The sequence below is a fragment of the Stegostoma tigrinum genome, chromosome 33 (assembly GCF_030684315.1).
Source record: "Stegostoma tigrinum isolate sSteTig4 chromosome 33, sSteTig4.hap1, whole genome shotgun sequence".
NCBI lineage: Eukaryota > Metazoa > Chordata > Chondrichthyes > Orectolobiformes > Stegostomatidae > Stegostoma > Stegostoma tigrinum.
Window position 1 is genome coordinate 17,231,209 of NC_081386.1, and position 18,355 is coordinate 17,249,563.

At 43.3% G+C, this 18,355-nt stretch overlaps 1 protein-coding gene across 1 annotated transcript in view; it reads right to left on the reverse strand.

Annotated features, from left to right (window-relative positions):
• The window catches only part of adam10a (ADAM metallopeptidase domain 10a), a 136,886-nt gene that overhangs the window by 9,136 nt on the left and 109,395 nt on the right, over positions 1-18,355 (reverse strand). Inside the window, exons 10-13 of the mRNA XM_048562734.2 lie at positions 17,752-17,935; positions 17,265-17,415; positions 8,458-8,641; positions 7,738-7,840 (exon numbers count right to left, since the gene is read on the reverse strand). Of these exons, the coding sequence (XP_048418691.2) occupies positions 7,738-7,840; positions 8,458-8,641; positions 17,265-17,415; positions 17,752-17,935 (622 nt within the window). The remainder of the gene's footprint in view (positions 1-7,737; positions 7,841-8,457; positions 8,642-17,264; positions 17,416-17,751; positions 17,936-18,355) is intronic.

The window sequence follows — 18,355 nt, forward strand, 5'->3', positions numbered from 1 at the left end:
CTCCTACTCCTTCCTCACCACAAAAAAACTGCCAGCAACTCAAGTTGGCAGTTCAGCACTACCACTTTCTCCAAGGCAATTAGGGATGGACAAACAGTTGCCGATCTAGCCAGCAATATCCACATTCTGAGAACTAAGTGTAAAACTGAAAAGACTCAGACCATTCCTAGGCTGACCTCCACACATACTGGCACCCTACGAACTACATGTTCTTAATGCGTTGGACTGTATGGACTGGTTGAAAGACTGTGGAAGACATCACAATTGACAAACTCACATTGCAAGTTTATCAGCAGGAGTCACTGAAAGAGAAACCACTGTTTAAGTGAGTTTAAACAAGCTGCACAAACTAGGAGTTAAACATTAGAAAACAATGTTTACATCACTTTAAAGCTACAGGCATTTGGTGGGGCGAACAATTTTTAAAATCCCACATTGTTACGCATTTCAAATTAAAAACCAGAAAACATTAAGGTAAGAGAGAATTCTCTGCATTAGATATACTAAAGGTAAAAGCTGCTATAGTCATTAGACAGTAGGATAAAAGCAGCAATAAAACAAGCTTAAAAACTAGATAAAATGGTAAGGAGGAAATACTTGTAACTTGTTAACTATAAACATGGGAGTAACAATGCTATTTCTTACCAAGCTATACAAAGATGTTTACTCATTAAGAAAACTGCCAGAGGACTTCAGAAAGGCAACACCCAAAGAAAGAAACAAACAACACAACAATACCTTGACTGTAAAATGTGAGGCTGGATGAACACAGCAGGCCCAGCAGCATCTCAGGAGCACAAAAGCTGATGTTTCGGGCCTAGACCCTTCATCAGAGAGGGGGATGGGGTGACGGTTCTGGAATAAATAGGGAGAGAGGGGGAGGCGGACCGAAGATGGAGAGAAAAGAAGATAGGTGGAGAGGAGAGTATAGGTGGGGAGATAGGGAGGGGATAGGTCAGTCCAGGGAAGATGGACAGGACAAGGAGGTGGGATGAGGTTAGTAGGTAGGAGATGGAAGTGCGGCTTGGGGTGGGAGGAAGGGATGGGTGAGAGGAAGAACAGGTTAGGGAGGCAGAGACAGGTTGGACTGGTTTTGGGATGCAGTGGGTGGAGGGGAAGAGCTGGGCTGGTTGTGTGGTACAGTGGGGGAGGGGACGAACTGGGCTGGTTTTGGGATGCGGTGTGGGAAGGGGAGATTTTGAAGCTGGTGAAGTCCACCTTGATACCATTGGGCTGCAGGGTTCCCAAGCGTCATATTCCGCGTGGGAACCCTGCAGCCCAATGGTATCAAGGTGGACTTCACCAGCTTCAAAATCTCCCCTTCCCCCACCGCATCCCAAAACAAGCCCAGTTCGTCCCCTCCCCCCACTGCACCACACAACCAGCCCAGCTCTTCCCCTCCACCCACTGCATCCCAAAACCAGTCCAACCTGTCTCTGCCTCCGTAACCTGTTCTTCCTCTCACCCAATCCTTCCTCCCACCCCAAGCCGCACCTCCATCTCTTAACTACTAATCTCATCCCACCTCCTTGACCTGTCCGTCTTCCCTGGACTGACCTATCCCCTCCCTACCTCCCCACCTATCTTCTTTTCTCTCCATCTTCGGTCTGCCTCCCCCTCTCTCCCTATTTATTCCAGAACCCTCACCCCATCCCCCTCTCTGATGAAGGGTCTAGGCCTGAAACGTCAGCTTTTGTGCTCCTGAGATGCTGCTGGGCCTGCTGTGTTCATCCAGCCTCACATTTTATTATCTTGGATTCTCCAGCATCTGCAGTTCCCATTATCACCAATACCCTGACTGTAGTCTGATTATCCACACATGAAAGTCTGTGCTGAGAACTGTAACAAGCAGAGTTAATGGGAAGGCTCAGAATTACATTGTAGATGACTAGCCATGGATTCCAAGGAGGATGTCAGACAGGAGAGGAGGGATGAGAGAAGTTTGACCGAATTAGTCTTACAAGATGAATGCAATTTTGGACAGGAATTAAATGGAGACTCTTGAATCCTTCAGTGAAACACCCTGTCTTTCTACTATATTCCAATAAGTAGAAGCCCAATCTACTAAACATCTCCTCATAAGATAGTCCCACTACTCCTGGTATCAGCCTATGAATCTTCGAGACTACCTCCTAAGCAAATATCTTTCCCTAGTTTGGAAGGCCAAAACAGTTAACAATATTTCAGCTCTGGTCTGACTAGTGCCTTGTACTGTTTTAGCAAAACCTCCCTAGTTTTGTACTCCATTCACTTCTAAAGGCTAACATTTTATGCCTTCCCTATTACTCACTAAACTTGGATGCTTCCTTTTTGTGATTCATGGATGAGGACTTCAAAATCCTTCTGTTCTCTAGACTGCTGCAGTCTTTCTCCATTTAAATAATATTCAGCTCCTCTATTCTTGCCAAAGTGTGTAACCTCACATTTCTCCAGATTATATTCTATCTGGCAAGTTTTGTCCACTTAATTAGCCTGTCTATATCCCTCTACAGACTGTATCATCCTCACCACTTGACTTCGACCTCTGCCATCTGCAAACTTGGCTACACAGTACATTCACCATCCTCATCCAAGTTATTAATACATACTGGAAATAACTGTGGCCCCAGGTCTGATCTCTGTGACACAACACTAGTTACAGGTTGATTTCGGAAAATGCCCCTTTATCCCACTGTCTTGTATTATCCTCTATCCAGGTTAACACACTACCTCCCATACCATGGCATTCAACTCTGACCTATATAGGAAATGATCTTCATAAAGTCACCAGAGGCATCACGATATAATACCAGACCAGAGTCCCAGCTAACTACACAAATTCACACGACATAAAAGGCCACAAAATGAAGTAAAATTGAGTAGAATCGCTGTCAACAATGCATAGCATGCTCATTTTGAACAGTTCAAAAGTTCAGTAAAATGCTGTTGGATCAGGTGATATCATCAGGTGCAACTGTACCCAGAGTCACCACTGCAGACATCAGATCAGCCATCTTCAGAGTGAACCCACAAAGCAACTGGCCCGCGTTGTGCCCAGCTGCACACACCAGCTGACAAGAGTATTTGCAGACACTTCACTGTATCTTAGAGCATGTGACAGTAATATATCAAATCAAATGGCCTCTTATCTTATTAAGTGGCCTGATGTGTGGTACCTCATTCTGAAAATTCATATATGTTACATTCATCGATTCCCTTTTTTACTGCCCTGCTTGTTACCACCTCAAAAGAATTCTAGTAGATTTGTCAAGCATAAGGCAGTTAGCACTGCAGCCTCACAGCGCCAGGGACCTGGGTTCGATTCTAGCCTCAGGTGACTGTGTGCAGTTTGCACATTCTCCCTGTGTCTGCGTGAGTTTCTTCCGGGTGCTCCGGTTTCCTCCCACAGTCCAAAGATGTGCAGGTTAGGTGAAGGCTATATTGCCTATAGTGCCCAGGGGTGTGAGTTGGTCTGGGTGGGATGCTTCAAGTGGCGGTGTGGACTTGTCGGGCCGAAGTAGGGAATCCAATTAAAAAACTTTTGCCTCATAAAGCCACTGACTCTGTGTGATCATTTTAGGCACTTTTAAAATGTTCTGCTGTTACATCTTTGATAAGAGACTCTAACATTTTCAAAACAACAATATTCCCAATATTTCCCAATAATCTAACTGGCCTACAGTTATCAGTTTGTGTTTCCATCCCTTTTTAAATAAGTGTATTGCTTTGACAGTTTTCTAATTTTTTTTATACAATCCCCAGTGTGGAAACAGGCCATTCGGCCCAACAGGCGCAGACCAATGCTCCAAAAAGAGCATCCCATCCAGACTCATCCCCCTAAACAATCCCTGTAACCCTGCATTTCCCATGGTTAACGCAACTAACCTATACTTCCCTGAACACTATGGGGTAATTTAGCACAGTCAAATCTACTTAACTTGCACATTTTTGGACTATAGAAAGACACCGGAGCACCTGGCAGAAACTCATGCAGACACAGGGAGAATATTTGTGGTGTGGAGTTGCACAGAGTTGCCCAAGGCTGGAATCAAACCCAGATTCCTGCTGCTGTGAGGCAGTGGTGCTATCCACTGAGCCGCCTATAATTCTCCAGGACTTGTCCAGAATCTCAGAGTTCTTAGAAGATTACAAGCATTGCATCCAATATCTCTGTAACTACTTCCTTTAATATCCTATGATATAATGGACCCATTAGGTCTAGGGGACTTAGTGATCTTTAGGTCTATTGGATTCCCTAGCACTCTTCTCTTGTGATAGTTATTATATTTATTTCCGATCCTCTTTTTGCACCATGATTACTAATGATGTTTGGAATACTATTAGTGTAGTGTATTTTACTTATGAAGACCGAGGCAAAGTATTAATTTTGTGTGTGGAATATTAGTTCAACTCCTCTGACATTTCTCACTTCATTATTATTATTGCCAGACTCATTCACTAAGGTGCCTATGCTCACTTTGGCATCCCTCTACCTTGCTATATATTTAAGTATCTCTTCCTGTCTAATCTTGATATTACTAGGAAGTTTACTCAGTTTATTTTCTCACTCATTAATTGTTCGGTCATCTTTTGTTGGATTTTAACATTTTTCCAATCCTTTGGCTTACTATTAATCTTTGCTTCATTAAGGGTCCAATGACAAAGAAACGAATTGTCAGAAAAACCCATCTGATTCACTAATGTCCTATAGGGAAGGAAATCCGTCATTTTACCTGGTCTGGCCTACATGTGACTCTAGACCCACAGCAATGTGGTTGGCTCTCAACTGTACTCTGGGCAAGGATGGGCAATCAATTCTGAACTGATCTACAGTATCCAATATCCCGCGAAGGACCGGGGGAAAAAAAAGTTTCAAAAACTGCACAAATGGGAAGATGTCTTCAATGACCATGCTGTTTATCATCAACGGACAACACAAACACAATGATCAAAGGTGTGTACAAAGACAGAATTTAGCATGAAGAGGGCAGGATAAATGATATCAGTTAAATTTGCAGGTGACAAAACATTCGTAATCCTCACTATGCTCGTCATAGGAACTATTAGACTAGTAAGTGGAAGTACAAAGTTTGAAGTGAAAATCAAAACTGGTAAAATCAAATTGATGTCAACCTCAAAAATCACCAAGAAATATTCACTGAAAGAACAAGAACAGATGCAAAAATTCAAGCACGTAAGAAACAATGTGTTAGAAGTGCAATGATGAACTAAGAACAAGATAGCATTGGGAAATGGCTTATTTGGCAAGAAGTGACTACCATCTAGAAATACAAAGAAACAAAGAAACCTACAGAACAGGAACAGGCCCTTCGGCCCTCCAAGCCTGCGCCGATCAAGATCCTCTGTCTAACCTGTCATCTATTTTCTAAGGGTCTGTGTCCATTTGCTCCCTGCCCATCCATGTACCTGTCCAAATATATCTTAAAAGGCACTAACATGTCTGCATCTACCACCTCTGCTGGCAACGCGTTCCGGGCACCCACCACCCTCTCTGTAAAGAACTTACCATGCATATCTCCCTTAAACTTTCCTCCTCTCACTTTGAACTCATGACCCCTAGTAAGAGAGTCCACTCTGGGGAAAAAGCTTTTTACTATCCACCCTGTCTATACCCCTCATGATTTTGTAGACCTCAAATCAGGTCCCCCCTCAATCTCCGGCTTTCTAATGAAAATAATCCTAATCTACTCAACCTCTCTTCATAGCTAGCACCCTCCATACCAGGCAACATCCTGGTGAACCTCCTCTGCAACCTCTCCAAAGCATCCACATCCTTTTGGTAATGTGGTGACCAGAACTTTACACAGTACTCCAAATGTGGCTGAACCAAAGTCCTATGCAACTGCAACATGACCTGCCAACTCTGGTACTCAATACCCCGCTCAATGAAGGAAAGCATGCCATATGTCTTCTTGACCACCCTATTGACCTGCGTTGTCACCTTCAGGGAACAATGGACCTGAATACCCAGATCTCTCTGTTCATCAATTTTCCCTAGGACTTTTCCATTTACTGTATAGTTCACCCTTGCATTTGATCTTCCAAAATGCATCACCTCGCATTTGCCCAGATTGAACTCCATCTGCCATTTATCTGCCCAACTCTCCAGTCTATCTATATTCTGCTGTAATCTCTGACAGTCCCCTTCACTACCAGCTACTCCACCAATCTTAGTGTCATCAGCAAACTTGCTGATCAGACCACCTACACCTTCCTCCAGATCATTTACATATATCACAAACAACAGTGGTCCCAGCACAGATCCCTGTGGAACACCAGTGGTTACAGGTCTCCAATTTGAGAAACTCCCTTCTACTACTACCCTCTGTCTCCTGTTGCCCAGCCAGTTTTTTATGCATCTAGCTAGCACACCCTGGACCCCATGTGACTTCACTTTCTCCATCAGCCTGCCATAGGGAACCTTATCAAACCCCTTACTGAAGTCCACGTATATGACATCTACAGCCTTTCCCTCAAATCAACTTTGTCATGTCCTCAAAGAATTCTATTAAGTTGGTAAGACATGACCTTCCCTGTACAAAACCATGTTGCCTATCACTGATAAGCCCATTTCCTTCCAAATGGGAATAGATCCTATCCCTCAGTATCTTCTCCAGTAGCTTCCCTACCACTGACGTCAGGCTCACCGGTCGATAATTACCTGGATTATCCTTGCTGCCCTTTTTAAACAAGGGGACAATATTAGCAAGTCTCCAGTCCTCTGGGACCTCACCCACGTCTAAGGACACTGCAAAGATATCTGTTAGGGCCCCGGCTATTTCCTCTCTCGCTTCCCTCAGTAACCTGGGATAGATCCCATCCAGACCTGGGGACTTGTCCACCTTAATGTCTTTTAGGATACATAACACTTCCTCCTTCCTTATGTCAACTTGACCTAGACTAAGCAAACATGTATCCCTAACCTCAACATCCGTCATGTCCCTCTCCTTGGTGAATACCGATGCAAAGTACTCGTTAAGAATGTCACCCATTTTCTCTGACTCAGCACATAACTTTCCTTCTTTGTCCTTAAGTGGGCCAATCCTTTCTCTAATTACCCTCTTGCTCTTTACATATGAATAAAAGGCTTTGGGATTTTCCTTAACCATGTTTGCCAGCAATATCTCATGTCCTCTCTTAATCCCTTTTTTCAGATTCGCTCTACATTCCAGATATTCTTGCAAATCTGAATGAATAACACAGTGACTTGTGACAAGTTTGATTTGGAGAGCTGTTTTATATAGATGAGAGACTTGTGCCTTATGGAAAGTGGTTGCTAAATACCTTTATATGAGAAATTAAAGAGACTGTAAAGGATCAACTATACAAAAGAAGTGACAAAGTGTGAGCGAGCCAACAAAGAAATTTGCTTATTATAATCAAGAACAGACAGAAATCTAGGTAGGGAACATCTTAAGAGGAAGAGGGATGTTATAAAAAAGTGACAATTTTTAGGTTATAAAACAAGAGAAAGGAAAGTAATGCTGTTGCTAAATGGCTTGAAAATAAAAGCAAGCTCCAGGCAAATGAAAAAAAAGGGTGCAGGATGGAGAGGGAAGGAAAGACCACTATAAGCCAAGGTTCTGTCTTTAGGTGGATCACATATTATAATGACAATGACCCATTTTCACAGATTCATTTGCTGAACATAATGTCCCGTGAAAGAAGCTTGAAACAGCTTTTGTCCATCACCTGAAAATTGAGGACTCATATCTTCAAACGTAAAAGAGTACTTACGTTTCTCCATACAGCAAACGTGGCACAATTCCGTTTCATTTGTTGGACTTGAACATGTACATTCCATAAGCTTGTACTTCTCACAAATCGAACCAGAACATTGCTGGGGAGGGGTGGTGGAATAAATATTTGGAGTTAAAAATGTCTGAAATCTACAACAGCAAGTTACTAACTAGGGAAATAAAACCAGAGAGATGAATATTTCTTACAGTGCACATTTTGCTTAGATGTTGGATGAGAGTCGGTTTTAGACAAGATCAACAAAATCAATTTTATTCAGATCGAGTACTAACGTTTCCAAATCATAATTCAAAATTGAATTATGTAACATTACTTAAACAAAAGTTAAACAACAGAAAGAATGAAACAAGCAGTTTATTTTCAACATTTCCTATAACAGGTACACTGGAAGTTATAAAATTGATTATTATTTACAGATTTAAAAAATGATGAAGACGTTTCCATCAAGTACCCGAGAATGTTCTTGTATAGTTGTTCTTAAATCTATTCCTATTTTTAAAAAATTTGAGAGAATGTATCAACTAAACATACAACATTCATGCAAAAGGAATTATAGCTAATCATACACAAACTAATCTAATCCTGTGTACTGTGTATTGAAATTATGTATTATCTAAAAGAAATGGTGCAGGTCAAACTGCTGTCAGACACATTCACATAAAAACATTAACATAAGGAGACACAATGTGGATTACTTACTCCTTTAATACACACTTGGGTTCCTCTATTACAGAGGGTAAAATTGTCCTTGGGATCAGATGTTGGGCATATAGCAGTTCCACCACTACATTTCCCTTCCTTTGCACAATCAGACTCATTACGGCATTTTTCATTGGTGGGCTTAAAAGTACATTCTTTTGTACAGCATGGACCTTGACTTGGGCTACAACGAATGAATGCATTAAAAAGTCATGTTAATTCTAAATTTAAAATAACTCTCAGATGACATCTAATATTTATAAACCACTAAAAATAATTAGCATCACTACACCTACTTCCTGGCTTAGTGTCACTGCAAAACCAACAGAAAGTAGATACAAAATTAATTAACAATAGAGAAGTATATTCCATTTAATATTCAAATCTTCAAAATAAATTCCACTATATATTGTTTGTGAGGTGTATAAAATGAGGTACAGCACTACTGGCTATTTTGAAATGCAATGAAGCTCTTGTGAAGTAAATGCTAATCCATCTTAATCTTGAGTTGCTATGCAGCTCCATTTTACTCTTGGTCCACACAAGAAAGTTTGCGACTTCAGGTTTAAACTAAACTAATATCAAATAACTCTATGAAGACCAGTTTCCCATCACCAAGTCACCCTTTACCTACACATGTATAGAACAAGACAGCAATCCAGCTAGCTCAGAGTCTGTTCTTAAAGTAAGCAGAACCTCTGACATGCTTGTTTATATCTGTCAGCCAGGGGTCCCTGATTGAGGCTGTTAATCTGGGCCAATCAGGGAACTCCTTCTGTTGGAGGTCCACCTGGCTGGCCTTGTTCCAAGCTCTAATTCCTTCTCCCTGCAAGTCCTGGGATGTAGGTCTACTCCATTCCATTCCCTACAGTTTCTTCTGGAGTGTTTTCATACCACCTCCCATTCATCCAACTCTGCCTTAGATACTGGTGTGAATGTAGCCTGCCTCCTGTACCCAGAGCGTCTCAGAAGAAATTCCTCCTCCTCTTCAGGCAGTTAGAGTGCCAATGCTGTGACATCTGCAAAGTCCATCTTGTCCTCAGGAGGTTTCTTCGATGTTAGGCAGAGGGGAAAGAACCCACACACTCTGACAGACTTGTCATATATTCTCAGGGGTCATTTATGTTTGTCTCCCGTCCCATTTGCAAGGTTGCACTTTTCACGTGGTCCACGTGCTTGTTTAGGACTCCCTCACCTGCATGAACTTTGTGTCAACCATGCTTTTTATCCACATAGGGCCATTCCAGTGGTTTCGACAGCACACTTTGTCCCCTGAAGTAAACTGCCTGACTGAGAGAAGTCTTATGTCCGGCATTGGCAGTCCTGAAGTTGTTTCACCATCTTCCCCACACACCCCCCTCCTCCCTGCCATGTCCAGGAAGATCAGGATTAATCTGATGTGGAGTCTTCTCCCCATTAGCAACTCTAATGGAGCTGTCCCTGTACTTGCTGGAGGGGTGGTCCAATAACCGAACAAGAACTGGGGCAGTTTGGCATCAAGTGAAGCTGTAGACCATTTCGTCAAGCCTCCCTTCAAAGTTTAGATGGTTCTTTCCTGTGGACCACCAGACAATGAATTTTGGAGCTGTCCTTAGATGCTAAGTGCCATTTGACCCAAGGAAAAATTTGAATTCCCTGCTGGTAAACGATAATGCATTGTCTGTGACCAACACTTCCAGGAGTCTGTATATTGCAAGAGACGCTTGCAGCTTTTCGATCGTTGTCCCCGTGTTTGACAAGTGAACTCTTATGCACTTTGAATGGGCATCCACAGTGACAAAGAACGTAGGGTCCACGAAAGGACAGGCATAACTGACATGTAACCAAGACCAGGGTTTAGCCAGCCATTCTCAAATCATGCGGTAGCTGCTGGCAGTAATTTTTGTCCTTGCTGGCACCTTGGGCATTGCTCTGCTAACATGGCTATCTCAGCATAATTATGGCCACCAGACATAACTTCTTACTAACAACTTCAGTTTGGAAACCACCAGGATGATCCTGGAGTTCAGCCAGTACATAGCAGTGACATTTGTTCGTGACAATCACTTTTGCTCCCGAATAATATGCCATCCTTGACAGTGATCTGGTCGCACTGGGTCCAGAAAGGTTTCAATTTTGGTTGTGATGGCCCTTGTGTTACCCCCATCACCACCAGTTGTTTCAGTTTTGCTAGTACTGGATTTTTTAAAAAAAATTTTCAGTCTGAAATTGTCGGCAGTGACTGGAAGGGGGTCCAGAAAATATAAAATGAGAAACTTGATTCTGCCTGTGGCAGCACTACCAGTGGTGACCCACCAATGGGAGGTGGCTCAAGGTATAAATCGTAGCATACCTGTGGGAATCCTCATCTAATTGCAATTCCAGGTACGCATGGCTCATGTCCAGATTCAACCACCCCCAGTTTTGAACAAATGCCCTCTATGCATGGGATTGGGAATTTAACTAGCTGTGAAAAGCAGTCTTCCATTTGTTGGAAATCCCCACAAAGGTGAATTGGCCAGTCAGGCTTCACAATCTGTATAATAAAATGGGAGGCTGGATGAACACAGCAGGCCCAGCAGCATCTCAGGAGCACAAAAGCAGACGTTTCGGGCCTAGACCCTTCTTCAGAGAGGGGGATGGGGTGAGGGTTCTGGAATAAATAGGGAGAGAGGGGGAGGCGGACTGAAGATAGAGAGAAAAGAAGATAGGTGGAGAGGAGAGTATAGGTGGGGAGGTAGGGAGGGGATAGGTCAGTCCAGGGAAGACAGACAGGTCAAGGAGGTGGGATGAGGTTAGTAGGTAGGAGATGGAGGTGCGGCTTGGGGTGGGAGGAAGGGATGGGTGAGAGGAAGAACAGGTTAGGGAAGCAGAGACAGGTTGGACTGGTTTTGGGATGTCGTGGGGAAGGGGAGATTTTGAAGCTGGTGAAGTCCACATTGGTACCATTGGGCTGCAGGGTATCCAAGCGGAATATGAGTTGCTGTTCCTGCAACCTTCGGGTGGCATCACTATGGCTCTGCAGGAGGCCCATGATGGACATGTCATCTAAAGAATGGGAGGGGGAGTGGAAATGGTTCGCGACAGAGGTGCAGTTGTTTATTGCCAACCGAGCGGAGGTGTTCTGCAAAGCGGTCCCCAAGCCTCCGCTTGGTTTCCCCAATGTGGGGGGAGGGGGGGGAGATGAGCCATGGTAGACTTCTTCATCTCCAACTGCCATTGAGACATTAACCGCCTCAACTTCTCCACCCCTCTCACCCACTCCAACCTCTCCCCCGCAGAACGGGCAGCCCTCCGCTCCAACCCCAACCTCACCATCAAACCCGCAGACAAGGGTGGCACAGTGGTAGTACATCACCGAGGCCAAACGCCAACTCTCCGACACCACCTCCTACTGCCCCCTCGATCATGACCCCAACCCCGAGCACCAAACCATCATCTCCAACACCATTCATGACCTCATCACCTCAAGGGACCTCCCACCCACAGTCTCCAACTGCATTGTTCCCCAACCACCGACCCCTCATCCGCCTAGCCGAACTCCTCCTCACCCTCAACAACTTCTCTTTCGATTCCTCCCACTTCCTACAGACAAAGGGGGTGGCCATGGGCACCCGCATAGGCCCCAGCTATGCCTGCCTCTTTGTGGGTTATGTGGAACAGTCCCTCTTCCGCACCTACACAGGCCCCAAACCCCACCTCTTCCTCCGTTACATTGATGACTGTATCGGCGCCGCCTCTTGCTCCCCAGAGGAGCACCAACACCTTCCACCCCAACCTTCAGTTCACCTGGGCCATCTCCAGCACATCCCTCACCTTCCTGGACCTCTCAGTCACCATCTCAGGCAACTAGCTTGTAACTGATGTCCATTTCAAGCCCACCGACTCCCACAGCTACCTAGAATACACCTCCTCCCACCCACCCTCCTGCAAAAATTCCATCCCCTATTCTCAAGTCCTCTGCCTCCGTCGCATCTGCTCCCACGATGAGGCATTCCCTCCCGCACATCCCAGATGTCCAAGCTCTTCAACGACCACAACTCCCCACACCGTACCGCCCCCCCTCCCCCCCCACAGTGGTCGAGAACGCCCTTGACCACGTCTCCCGCATTTCTCGCAACACAACCCTTACACCCACCCCCGCCACAATTGTCCAAAGAGGATCCCCCTCGTTCTCACCCACCACCCCACCAACCTCCGGATACAACGCATCATCCTCCGATACTTCCGCCATCTACAATCCGACCCCACCACCCAAGACATTTTTCCATCCCCACCCTTGTCTGCTTTCCAGAGAGACCACTCTCTGTGACTCCCTTGTTCGCTCCACACTGCCCTCCAACCCAACCACACCCGGCACCTTCCCCTGCAACCGCAGGAAATGCTACACTTGCCCCCACACCTCCTCCCTCATCCCTATCCCAGGCCCCAAGATGATTTTCCATATTAAGCAGAGGTTCACCTGCACATCTGCCAATGTGGTATACTGTATCCATTGTATCCGGTGTGGCTTCCTCTACATTGGGGGGAAACCAAGCGGAGGCTTGGGGACCGCTTTGCAGATCACCTCAGCTCGGTTTGCAATAAACAACTGCACCTCCCAGTCACGAATCATTTCAACTCCCCCTCCCATTCTTTAGATGACATGTCCCTCATGGGCCTCCTGCAGTGCCACAATGATGCCACCCAAAGGCTGCAGGAACAGCAACTCATATGCCGCTTGGATACCCTGCAGCCCAATGGTATCAATGTGGACTTCACCAGCTTCAAAATCTCCTTCCCCCACCACATCCCAAAACCAGCCCAGTTCGTCCCCTCCCCCCACTGCACCACACAACCAGCCCAGCTCTTCCCCTCCACCCACTGCGTCCCAAAACCAGTCCAGCCTGTCTCTGCCTCCCTAACCTGTTCTTCCTCTCACCCATCCCTTCCTCCCACCCCAAGCCACACCTCCATTTCCTACCTACTAACCTCATCCCACCTCCTTGACCTGTCCGTCTTCCCTGGACTGACCTATCCCCTCCCTACCTATACTCTCCTCTCCACCTATCTTCTTTTCTCTCCGTCTTCGGTCCGCCTCCCCCTCTCTCCCTATTTATTCCAGAACCCTCACCATCAGAGAGGGGGATGGGAAGGGTCTAGGCCTGAAACGTCAGCTTTTGTGCTCCTGGGCCTGCTGTGTTCATCCAGCCTCACATTTTATTATCTTGGATTCTCCAGCATCTGCAGTTCCCATTATAACCTTCACAATCTGTATGACTGGTCTTGACCATTTCACAAACTGTATTGTTTTAATGATTTCAATCAATCACTTTCCAGCCGCATTTCTACATCTACTTTTGCAGACAAGGCAAATGGCATTCAGCAGGCCTTGCAGAAGAGTAAAATTGCTTTCTGGGCAACATGTAAGGGGGGGGGGGGGGGGGGAGAGAGAGAGAGAGAGAGAGAGAGAGAGAGAGAGAGAGAGAGAGAGAGAGAGAGAGAGAGAGAGAGAGAGAGAGAGAGAGAGAGAGAGAGAGAGAGAGAGAGAGCTTGGCTCATTTGATAGCCACTTCACCTTTGTGAAAAACATGTGCGCACACATGTTCAGCGACTCACTTTGGGTTAAACAAAAAAAAAAATCACATGTTTGTGACAGTCGTCTTAACCGTGTCAAAACCTTGATACGGATTCCCCTGGTTCTTGTACAAGTGAATAAAACCAGTAGAGTCTCAGGGCTGTAATATTCCTTAGCTAAATCTATCAACTGAATTAGTATTTGGTGCCTGAGGAAGCACTGGGCTCCTAATAACTGCTGGTCCACAGGAGAATTACTTGTTGCTTTTCATCTACCCCAATGTTGTCATTTACACAGGGGAAAAAAAAACTCCATTCATTCCACAGACTGGATCCAGTCTTGCACAGCAAGAAGTCAAGCTTCCCAAAATAGCAGCACGATGCCAGAAATGCTTACACCAATTCAAAGACAGCTATTGCAAGTGAATTTCTTCAGGGATGTTTTGCTCTTATTGCCATTGAATTAACTCCTCAAAAGCCGGTATCTAATCAGCAGGTCATCCTTTATTTTGACGTGCATAGTACAAGACACTGATCCATCTAGCTTCTAGAGTGAGTATAACCCCTGAAACTCTCATTTTTATCTGTCAGCCAGGATTCCCTGATTGGAGCTGATCTGGTCTAATCAGGGAATGCATATTCTATGAGGTCCACCTGGCTGACGTCTTTCCAAATAACTGCAAATTGTTCACTCAGAAACTAAATTAAGCCAGTTATTTAGATATTGTTCAAACAGAAAGGCTGCATGGAGATGGTTAAAATGCTAGAGTATAATTTCAAGTGTAAATTAAGTATAAATGATGGCATAATTTCAAACCAACCAACACAGCAATATATAAACTTCACATTTTTTCAAATAATGTATTACTGGTATTCACGTGAAGCTAGCAACTAGTTACCTGCACTCAGCAATTTGATGTAAAGTTAAACTTGAGTAATAACAAAAAAAAACTTAAAACTGCATGAACTAAATTACAGTCATCTTTAGTTGGTTTTGAAATTTTCTCAATCCTCTGGCTTACGATTACTTTTTGCCCCACACTGGGAGTTTTTTTCTTTCCATCTGATGCTATCTTTGCTTTTGCTGGTTAACCATGGTTGGCTTATCCCCCTCCCTTGAATCCTCCTCCTCCTTCACTGAAAGATATCCCTGCTGTGAGCCATGAACTATCTTAAATGTCTGCCATTATTCCTCAACCCAGGCTGCTAAACTCCTTTCCTAGTCCACTTCAGCTAGCCATGTACTCATTATTTCATTAAATACCTTTACTTAAGCTAAGCACGGTTGTTTCTGACCCAAGTTCCTCCCTCTCAAGCTACAAACTAAATTCTACCATTTTATAGTCACTGTTTCAGAGCAGATCTTTTACTCTGAAATCATTTATTAAACCTGCCTCATTACACAGCAGATCCAAGTAGCCTTATCCTTGGTTGAATCTACTCAATTTTGTTCTAGGAAATTGTCCCAAATACACTATGAATTCTTGTTTATGGATTCCTTTGCCAATCTGAATAATCTAACCTACATGAAGGCAAAAATTATCCATGATCAAACGGTGGCCTTTAATATATGCTCTCATTCTCCAGCCCATCACATTGCCTCTCTAGTATCATCTTCTCTTTTTCATTTACCATAACCCAAACTGATTCACCATCATCAGATTCAAGATCATTTCCTACTACTTAGTCCATCCCAACCAATCCAATGACTACTTTTTCATTCCTGCCATTCCTTTTAAAGTCACATATCCGTGAACAATTAGTTCCCAACTTTAGAACCACGGTTTATAATATCATAACCATTAACCTGTGTTTGTGTGGTTAATACATCTATTTTGTTTTGAAAGGATAGCAGATTTCCCTCCCTAAAAGATGAGTAAATCAATAGACAGCAATGACGAGGTCACAATCAAGCTTACTAGTCCAAGATTTTATTGAATTCAGATTTCACCATTTACCACAGTGACATTGGAATCATGTCCTGAGATCATTAGCTAGAGTTCTGAATTACTAATTGTTGACATTAACACTATGCCACCAACTTCCCAATTTTGAAAGGCACTGGAGTAGACTGGACAGACAGACAACTTAGAAGAAGTGCGTACATGGACCAAACTGCAATGTCAAGTAGACAGAGGGGAGGCTATAGCCTTGAGATACCGTCACTAGTAATCCAAAGACTCTGATAATGGCCTGGAGACCCAGGTTCAATTCCTGACATGTAGATGGTGGTATTTAAATTCAAGAAAATATCTGGCATTAAGACTAAAAAAAAACTGTGCAAACTAAGCATCCATTGTATGTGTTACATTACTGGTCAAGGTCCAGGTTGATGTTTATTTCAATTTCTGCTATGGGAAAAGCTCAGAACAAGATCATTTGAGTTAACTTCTCTGCTTCCTTCAGCAGTCAAATACAACTACTGCTGTTGAGAAGTGAAAGATGGAGCAGTGCCAATCTGAGAAATAACCACTAGCAAGAAAGCAGGATGATATGGAGATTATACCGGTTGTATAACTAGTTATGCTGAACACAGTCACAGTCACAAGCAACTAAATTGCTCCTTGCATTAGATAAATGCACTGTTGAAAAATATGCATGCAAGATTTTAATCACACCTACAACCTAGATTAACCTTCCACATTTGAGACAGATTTAATAAACCAATCCAATGAATTTTCCAAAGAACAGCATCACAGACAAGCAGAATCTACAATTTCAAATTGGATTGACATTTGTGTTTAAAAAGGTTTCTCAATCTTTGAAGTGGACATCTAAGAGTTGAAATAGTAACCCTCAGGATATAAAGCTTCCTAAGTCAGAACCTGCAGCAACTTGAAATCCCAGGAGAATTTCTCAATGCAGTTGTTTGAATTGACCAAGGCAGATCAAACATGTAATCAGTTTTACCCTTACAATTAGGTTGCTATTGTCTGTTTGGAGGGTCTGTCAGCTTGAAACTGATTTCAGCAGCAGGCCTGTTGCTGTACCCTACTTGGGCTCTTGACAATTTAAACTGATGCTTAAATCACAATTGAATTTTCATCCTCTTTCCATCTTTGGTCTCAATTGTTCAGATTACTTTTTAAAAAAAATATAAAGAGTCTATACATATGGATCTGTTACAAGGAACAGTTCTGATTTTGCACTTGCCTCAATGTCAGCAAGCTCCACCTCAAGCTCTGAACATAGCACTTGCTTTCTATGCAGTTGAGGTGGGAAAAGCAAAAGAAAACAGTTCAACATAATGTCTTAGCAATTTAAATGCTTACCTGCACTGTTTGTTTGGTTTAAGCTTACATTTCCTCTCTTCTAATTCATTTGCATTATAGCAGCAATCATCCCTGCACTGATCACTGTAGCCACAATCACATTCTTCCCCCTCTTCCACTAAGCCGTTGCCACAAATGGGTTTGCCAGATTCTTTAAATAAAATAATTTTCACTGTTAGTATAAAGATTCAGTGCATGAGTGAACTCTCAACAATTCAGGTGCTACTTCTGAACTTTAACTCTGATCCAGAACTGAACAGCAACAATGGGTAATTCATTACCCAGTGCTGGGAATGGAAATAGGAATGTTGCATTACCTGAAAAGAGTAAAAAATATCAAACTCAAATAAAACATTTTTAAAAACTGCAGCTTATTAGTTGGATTTCTAAAGACAGAAGGTGGATAGTACAACATTTTATTTCACGTATACAGATATACCATGAAAAAGCTTAAGGTACAATTTACCTGGGGGGTTTTTATACTTACCAACAAAACACTGGTTTCTTTTCTTGTCAAGGACCTGACTGATGTTTTTAATGCTACAGGTAGAGAACTTATTGTTGTTCTGTTTATCACCAGATGTAGCTCGTGCATACATAATATAATTGCCTTTTTCTTTCAGGTCCCCAGACTTGGATTCTCCTGGGGTACATTCAGAGCCAGAATCATGCTGAGGAGATAAATAAGAACAATAGCCCGCTGAACTTCATTGACAGCTTTGTTAGTGTTTGTACCTCTGCTCGCTGTGATATATATATGTAACAGATGGGCAAGCTCCAACAAAGAAGTCACCAACATTTCTCGTTCAGATTACACAAAATATTACAATTTTAAAAAGATAACACAATGTTCTAAAAACTGAAATAAATATCTACACAAGTCTCTCTCTTCTCCCCCTACCACCATCACTTCTGGACTTAATTTCTTTTTTTGCTGTGCAACCTTTAGAACAGTTTTTGCACAGTTCCTCATGCGGTTTCTTAGTAATTGACAAAAGCTGCTTGCTGGAACTAGCATTTCTCTCAAAATGCCTACATTTTATCAAACAATGTCTTCACAGTAGTTTATCCTTTGTAACCAAAGAGCTAAA